The sequence below is a fragment of the Falco punctatus genome, assembly GCF_963210335.1.
Source record: "Falco punctatus genome assembly, chromosome: 16".
Classification (NCBI taxonomy): Eukaryota; Metazoa; Chordata; class Aves; order Falconiformes; family Falconidae; genus Falco; species Falco punctatus.
In genome coordinates, this window is record NC_137596.1 from 3,797,002 (window position 1) to 3,805,676 (window position 8,675).

An 8,675-nucleotide genomic window follows, 5' to 3' on the forward strand; every position below is an offset into this window, starting at 1 on the left:
ATTCATTTCAAGGTGGCGTGGTCAGAGCGTTGTGCACGTGGCCAATCAAATATTCACTGTATGGCGGATTTAAATAGCAAAACAAAATGATTTCAGATCCTTAGAAAACACTCTACAGATCCAATGTTCTTTTTATTTTTAGCTCGTGGTTAGTTTTAGCAACCGAGTGGCCAGATGTTAGCTTTGTGGAGATGGACAGAAATAAGCATTTTCTTGCTGCTTGAAATTGAGGCTATTCAAGTCCATTAAAAAAATAACTACAGGAAAACTTCTGGTGCTTAAGCACCACTCTCTCGGTTGTGTGTGGTATGAAGTATGGATTGGGCTCATGCTTCCCAAGTATTTGAGAAGTGTTCAGCAACAAAATGAGCCCGAGACTATCCTAGACTTTGGGGTGATTAGGATGACTCTAATAGATAAAATTGGGACTTTTCTGTATAAAACCACATAGTAAGAGACCGTTGTTCCTATGAAGAGCATTGAGACCTCCTGAGTCCTAACCCTGGTGGCTTTACTGTTGGACTGTGCCGCCTCTTGGCTGTTTTGGACAGAAACAGTGGAATGCTTGAGGTGTGTCAGCAGGGCAGCAAACTAATTCCTCGTTGTCTGGCTTATGTGGGCTGCTTTTTTTTTGGTGGGTCCTGATTGGAAAAGGTGCTCGGACAGCAATGCAGGAAAGCATGTGTTCAGCTGGAACTGTTCTGGAAGGCAGGTACGGGAAGGAGGAGTGCTTCACTTCCATTCCTTCCCGTTTGGGGAGGCAGAGCATGTCACAACAGTGCTGAGCAGACAAGAGCTGCTTGCCAGCATTTAATTTGTTGAAGATTAAGAAATTGTTCCATTCTTACAATACCATGTCAGTCTAGAAATACCTTTGAACTCTGGGGGATGTGAAATTTAGATCTAGCCTCAGATTTTATAGTGTTTGGAAGCCAAGGCTTTGTCAGGGTGAGGACTGTACAGATGCTTTAAGGGGAGTCATGTTAACAGTGTACCTAGAGACAATGGATTGGTTCAACTTCAGCTGCCTTTGAGCGCTGGGATAACTAGATCCAGAACAGGACACTGAACTTAGGCTTTTTAATTTGTGGTCTGGATGCTAGCTAGTACAATGTAGAGGCTAGCTATTCCTGGTTTATCTGCATTGACTGCTAAAGCATCGCCCCCTTTCTGGCCAGCAATTTCCCACCCCACCCCAAATGTCTGCAGCCTTGAACCCCATGTATTTCTGTAAATGCTGTCCTTACTCTATGCCCTAACCATCCTGTGTCCTCATCAGGCTGAGGGCGGAAAGCTGAGAAGTCTTGCATACGGCTGGGCTGAACATCAGCAGATGCTTTCGTTATTTACGATGGTTTCTAAAAGCACTGTGGCAACTGTTGGTGTCAAACCATAAGCAAAAGCTTCTCTTATGAGCAGAAATGATAAACAAATATAGGACACTTGGTGTCAACAGCCTCACAAATCTGTTCACCACCTGGAGCTCGAAGCAGCTCAGCAGTTGCAAACCACTACTCGCACAGAAGTAGAGCAGCGGTTTCAGAAGTGCCGTAAGTAAATAAGTGTCCTGACGTGGGCACCAAAAATAAGCATGTGCTGAGCTTTTCTGAGCATTTGGCCAGGTCACAGCTGCTGGCTGCTGAACATTTTGGAAAACGTATCCCCTCATTCAGGTGCTCAGCACTTGAAGACATGGACCTGAACATCTCCAATGTCATCTGCTTCTCTAATAAGCAACCACTGTTTTACCCTGCAAAAATAGCTAGGTTCTCGCTGCTGATCTTGGAAGGAGGAAATCAGTTCTTTTATTCCTGATCCTACCTGATTATTAGAAAAATAGCCTAAAGAGACTACTTTCCTCTGTTTGATGGAGGCAGATCTTAAGCTCTGGGACCATTGCACCTAGCTTCCCCCCACTCCAAGCAGTCCCACATGCTGCTACTGGGCCATATGGGAAAGCAAATATCCCTGATTGCTCTGATACCAAATACCTTTTGCTGACCTCCCTTGAAGAGAGTTCCTTGTAAAAATGCTTTTGTCCAGAGGTTTCAGTCACTTGGAGCCTTGCAGGGGTTTCTGAGCTCTGGTGATTTATGACTCCTTAAGTAATCTTGTGGTTTATGGAGAGGCCTGCTGGAAATATACAGGGGTGCAAGGGTAAAAGTATCAATTAACCAGTGATCTGGTGCCAAAAGCCATCCATGTGCAAGGCCAGGAATGGGGTTTCAGGCTATGAGATAAGGCTCCGAGAATGAACCTGCAGGGGAGCAGGAGCTCTGTGACAGGAAGGTTGGAACCAGGACCCCCTAACAGCAAGGCAGAGGTACGTGGGTCCACTCTTTACGGTGTGTAAACTGGGGGGGACAGTGTTTGGTCTCCTCATTTGGAGCATTGAATGGGATCCGCGAGATCTCTTAAAGCGTCTGTGGACGAGAGCTGTGATGTAGAGGAGCAGTTGTGTGGACGGATTAAGTGCCAGGACTGCTGCCAGGTGAGGACCGTCAGTGCACCTCATTGCTCTCCCAGGAGCATCTTCAGCGGTGGAGGTGGCTTCAGGGCTGCTGCGTAGGACTCTTGCAGTGGAGGTGCCCTTCAGGAAGGGAAGAGGGGCTGATTCTTTTGGGCAAATTAGGCTGGAACAGGGGAACTCGTAGGGTCCGTTGGTGGGCTGGCATTGCTTTGGCTGTCCCGTGGTAGCAGAAACTGTAGCGGGCACTGGTGAGGCAGATACAGGAGCAGGATCTGTTTTACCAGCTGCCTACTGTAGCTGTCTGGTGTCAGTGGGTGCATAAATATCAGTGAGGGCAGGATTAGTAGTGTACAGCAAAGGACAGTGCACTCTGTCCTAATTTATGGTCTTTGAATGGCCACTGAGGTTGTAAATCGAGGCAGGATTTCTGCCAGGTTACTCGGTGGTGCTGTAGATCAGCGTGGTTTTCAGCTGGAAGAAAATCCACGGAAAGAAAAGGTAGATAACGCTTTACACGAGCTAAAGGTTGGCTTGGCAATTCTGATCTCGTCTCTCAAGTATCTCCTTGGTGGCTGAAGTGGAATAATTTAAATTTAATGGAAGTATTTTGATTTTTAGTGTTGCAGAGATGCGGAGAAGAAAGCAAGGCTTAAGTTCCAGTCTGTCTAAACCCTGGTCTGTAGTCCCAGTCTTGCTTAAATCCCAGTCTGTTGAGATTTACGGTGGTTTGGCAATAGTTTTCCAAGCTTGCTGTGTAAGTGACTGGATTTTGCACAATTTGCAGTGGTTGTGGGGAGAAGTGACAATCAACGAGCTGCACCATTCTTTGGTGTACCCTGTGCGCTCCAGCTTACCTGGACCTGATGTATGTGATAGCAACCCTTTGCTCAGAGGAGGAGGGTAAGGAGTACAGGTCATCAGCAGGACAGGCTGGCAGCTCCTTTCTTCCACTGTGAGGAGTTACTCACCGAAATAGACTCATTGAAGTCTGCAGATCATTATTTTCATTAGCGGTGATTCATAAGAAGAGTTTCACAATCAGGCCTGCTGGTGTAATATGTTCCTTTCCATGGCACCATTTATCTAAAGATCTCGGAATACTTTATGTACATTAAACTTTAATCCATGTTTTACCACCAGTGAAGTAGGTAAGGAGGATTGTTTCAATTCTGCAAATGAGGTAAACTGAGGTACAGAGCAACAAAGTAATTTGTCCAAGTCCGTGCAGGTGGTTTGCAAAGTTGTAGAGAGTCTGTCTTGCAGCGAACATACGTTTCCCACGTGCGGTCCCATTTCCCTGCCCCGGAACGGCCTTGACTTGAAAGGACTGGAGCAGAGCTGCTGGTGTGTTTTTAAGGCTGGTACCAACTGATAGGTGTAAGATGTAGAGTTAAGAGTTGGTGGAGAACTCTGCTTCCAGTCTGTTCACCCTCGTCTGCCTGCACGGTCAGCGGAGGATGAAGGTGTGATTCATCTGGCTCAGTTACTTGCTAGAGGATGAGATGAATTGTGACTTGAATTCCGTTGTCTGTGGGTGACTCTGTCAGCTGAACCCTGTCCTAGTGTCCATAGCAAAGCAGAGTTGCACGAACGGGGACAGATTTCATCGTTTGCTTGGAGTCTAATCTAATTAGACCAATTATTTCAATGGTATGTGTTATAATGGCTCCTTAAAAGAAAAATAGTCAATGGAAATGCAGACCTTCCTTCCCCTGTGCTGGTGAAATGCGCATCAGGACTGCCAGCCCCAGGACAGCTATGCAGTTTGGTGGAGAAACTGGTCCAGAGAGGGGAGTTGACTTGCTGGTGGTCATTTAACAAGTGAATGGCAGAGCCAGGAAGGGTATTCCATCTCCCTGCTCTCTCCAGTGCTCCCATTACTTGACCTTATTGCCACTGAACTGGCCTTTATCCACCTCTGTTTCCTTCCCTGCCAGGGTCCCCTTCTCTGAGGGCATATCCTCTCATCTCCGTCATCACCAGGCAGCCCTCTGTGGTCCCTCACCTCATCCCAGCTGCCACCAGCTCCCGTGTGCTGCCAGCCCAGACTTCCTCGGGCCCTGCGAGCGCAGAGACGCCTGCCAGCGAGACCCATGCCAGCAGCGAGTCAGAGGCAGAGCAGCCCGCACCTCGGTTAAAAAAGCCCCGACGGAGTAGGACCATCTTCACTGAGCTGCAGCTGATGGGCTTGGAGAAGAAATTCCAGAAGCAGAAGTATCTCTCTACCCCTGACAGGTAGGTTGGTCTCTTGCGCTAGGAGGACTGATCAGACGGGCTGCTCTAGCCCCGCTCAGCCATTCCCGTACCAAACGCTCCCCGGCTGTAGGGTGCTGCCTTCTGGCTCCGCGGGGATGCCTCTGCTTTGGCCAAGGACACGGGCAGATGACCAGATTCGGTTTCAAGGCTAACTTTGCCTGGGATCAAAGGTGACCTGAACAGGTTACGTCAATGGAAACGCCACGTGTGTGCTAGCCGGCAGGCGTCCAGGCTCAGGGATAGGCAAGGTACAGAGCAGAAGGCGCTCTGTCGTTTTGCCATTCCTGCTGCATGCTCGAAAAAGGTGGAGCCTGTCTCCTCCTGGGATCTGGTGGCGGATGGCTGTGTCTCCGTGGCAGCTGAGAGGTTGGCTGTAGCTTCAGCTGGCTGCTGAACTAGCTTTCACCTAGCAAACTTGGGTAGCAGTTTGGTGGGAAGGTGGTGGCCGGTCCGTGAGCTGGGAAAACAGAACCAGGGCTGCAGAGAGCTGAAGGCTGCCTTGCCCTCGTGAGGGCACAGGTAAGGACCTTGTCTTTGTTGAAGGAAAAGGCAAGTTCTTAGGGACTACTTGGCATGGAATGGACAAACCAAACTAAGGAGAGGCTTTAGCTTTTTTTTTAACGGCTTTGAATCCTATTCTGCAAATTTAAATTACAGGGGAAAGACCTGTCCGGTTCCTGTGAAGTTTGTAAACCTAGAGAGGGTTTGAAAGGTACGCCAGACCCTGAAGCCCACAGATGCCAGTGTCCCAGTATTTAAATTAGTGTGCAAGATCGACATGCTCTGCTCGTGCTGCCTGTCACCAAAGCCAAGGATTGCAACTAGACCAAATTTCATGGACGTGGTCAGGCTGTCTCGTACAGTTTTAGAGTTCCTAACGCGCCCGTGCTGACTCCTCGCAGCTTCACATAACCAGATGGCTGACGCTGTTGATGAAGCACTTGAGGCTGTTAATTAATTTTATTGTATGACTGTTCCTTGGCTTTGTACATGTTAGAGGCTGAGCGATTCCTGTCCGTGTACCACTTCCCCTCTGTTTGTTTCCTCCAGTTTCCAGGCAATGCTGGTTACGCTGATGTGTGTGGCAAGAGATGGGAACTGGTTGCCGGTAATCAAAGTGTGGTAAGACATGTGTGCTACGGCACGAAGAGTTAGTCAAGCAGTGTTTCTCTCTGTCAGCTCATGGCTGGAAACGTGATGGCAAAGCAGTGGATTGTGATCTGCCTTTGCCTCTGCAGCTTTTGGCCTGGACAGAAGATTGTACCACCAGGAGGGCAACCAGGGAAGCACTTGGTTTGTTAGTAGCAAGAGAGTGCAGTACGACAGGATAATGCCTCTGCCAGGTTCTGCTTTTCAAATAACAGTGATGGTATCTTTAAGTCAGTGGGGTATCTCTCGGGCGTTATGTAGTGGCATAGGCAGCAGGCAGACCAAGCCTGCAGATTTAATGTGAATCCAAAGTGTGGGAAAAGCATGAATCCATGAGTGTCAGCTTGAGCACAAAGAGCTGGTGTGAGGTACATAGGTGTTTGTAAATGGAAGAGTGAGTCTGATTGCCCAGGAGCCCAGCTGAAACAAAAGTTTTTATTATGAAGAACTTGGCCTTGACAAATATGTTTCCCCATCCAAAGGCAGGGAAATATTTGCCAAAAAGTTCACACAAACCAGAACACCTTGGAATGTGACTCTGAGGTTGAGCTGTCCCACCTGCAGGACTTGTGTGACTCCGTGGGGCACTTGCCCAGCGTTGTTGAGGATTTCCAACTGTCCGTTGTGCAACTCCATTACAAAACTGCCAGATGCGTGGTGCTGTCACCTGTGGGGAAGGATAAAGAGTTACTCTGAGCTGCATTTGCTTCATATCCTGGGTTTTAATATAGAAATAATGAATGGTATCAGATGAACTTGCATAGGTTGGAGATTTGTGGAGGATGAATCAGGATTATGGGCTGTCTGCCACATATACCCTTAAGCTAAACACGCAAATAATAAATTCGTTTATAAGCCTAAATTGCCTATAATAGCAGAATGCATAAGAAATTAATAGATTTGGATGTACTACTACTCCATGAGAAATGGGGAAGTATTATTATTCCCATTATGTAGGTAGTGGAGATGAAATGCGATGCAAAGAGCAGCACTTTCAACTGGTGCTGGGTGTCTTGGTTCTAACGTGTTGGCTTCAGACCCCGTAGACCTGTTTTTCAGGGATGTGTCGTGCCAGTAGCTCCCTCCTTCATAGACAAACGTGGAGCATCAGCCGTCGGAGCGCAGCAGGCTTGTGTTTCAGAGGGGGCAGGCAAACTTCGGCAACTGCTAGGTCACAGAGGAGAAAAGAGAACAGATAGCCTGCAAACACTTAAATATCCTTTCTTCTTCCATAACAGCATATATCTTCACATCCTAAATTCATGGTATTTACCACTTTTGTCTGACCTTTTCTCAAAACAACCCGTTAGAGAGACAAATAGCCATCTTTTCTCACGGTTCCACTGTTGTATGCTCTTACAGTGTTACATTGACTGTGCCTGGCATCTGAGCGCTACTTGTCCTCTGTAAAATTATTTCAATGTCTGTTTGGTTTCCCAGGCTTGACTTAGCCCAGTCACTGGGGCTGACTCAGCTCCAGGTGAAGACATGGTACCAGAACCGTAGGATGAAGTGGAAGAAAATGGTAAGTGGGTTCGTTACCATTTCTCCGTGGTCCTTAAAAACTGATTTCAAAAGAACAGATTTGGAAGCGGAACGTAGTGTCAGTGACCTGTGACTATTTATACAACGTGGGTTTTTTTTGTTGTTTTATTCTGGATAACTTTTCATAGAGACGTATCTTTTTATAAAACGTTCATACTGCAGTGTGTGGTGGGCTAGAGGGGACCATAGGCAGTAGGAAGAATACAAAGCAAAGAGATGAAAGAAATGAGAACAGAACAGAGGGAAGAACCAAAATATCTCCCTCTGCGTTTTTGGCATTCCTGTGATCTTAATGCTTGTGGGATTAGTTATGTGCATAGACAAAAAAGGTTGTATCGCTCTATGGAAACCAATGCAGTTTTGAGAGCTAGCATCATTCATCCTTGCTTTTCATATCTTCCTTTCACCCCTTTAGCTTCATGGCCCTTTTCCAGTTAAAATGCTTTTAGAAGGGACAACTGTCCAGTAAATCCTGGTGGGAACCACGATGTTGTGACATTCTCCGGTGGAGATGTTTATGTATTCTGATCTGGGAGGTGAGATGCAGTTCTAGACTGTATCTTGGAATGCATGTGACAGCTGCAGAAGTTACTGCCACTTAAAACAAATTTGGGATTAGCTTGGATACCGGTCTTTGGTTGGAAGTAGCTTGTTGCTGCAGTGGTGGTGTGAAGGGAGAGGGAATTAAACACAGGAACAGACCTGTCTTGCTGACTCCCACCTACTCAGGTGGGAGGGGTCTCATGCATTTCAGTACCGGTGATACAAAAACCCCCACCGCAAGACAAAACAACCACCAAAACCAACACACTGACCAACCAAAAAGGCTATTCCAGAGGGCAAAGAGGCTGGAGGAAAGGCAGTCAGAGGGAATCTTAGCAAAGATTTATGACGGTTCTTACTTGGGCTTAGTTCCTATCCTGAGTGTTTGCTTTAGTCTGAATTCTGCATGGAATCTTCTCTGTAGTGTTGAGGACTGTGTGCCTGGCTTGCCCTTGGGCCTCCTGTAGGGACTGACTTAGGAGACCTCCGCAGCCCTGGGCGTCCTTGCTGCTAACGATGGCATTTAATTTCATTTACGTGATAAAATGGGTGAACGTGGATGTCCTCCGTGAATGCGGGGCATTTCTGTGAGGCTGAAATGGTGACCAGTGGCGACCAAGCTGAGGTCAAAGCCGAGTTTCATCCTTCTCTAAAGGATGTCTCACAGCAGCAGAGTTCGGATTGATCCTGATGGCTCGTCTCTTTGCTCCAG

General features: G+C 47.4%; 1 protein-coding gene across 2 annotated transcripts in view; it reads left to right on the plus strand.

Annotated features, from left to right (window-relative positions):
* BARX2 (BARX homeobox 2) overlaps positions 1-8,675 on the plus strand; it is a 120,955-nt gene that overhangs the window by 67,348 nt on the left and 44,932 nt on the right. For both annotated transcript variants that reach the window (XM_080366633.1, XM_080366632.1), the window contains 2 exons: positions 4,408-4,705; positions 7,316-7,400. In XM_080366633.1, coding sequence (XP_080222759.1) covers positions 4,408-4,705; positions 7,316-7,400 — 383 coding nt within the window. The remainder of the gene's footprint in view (positions 1-4,407; positions 4,706-7,315; positions 7,401-8,675) is intronic.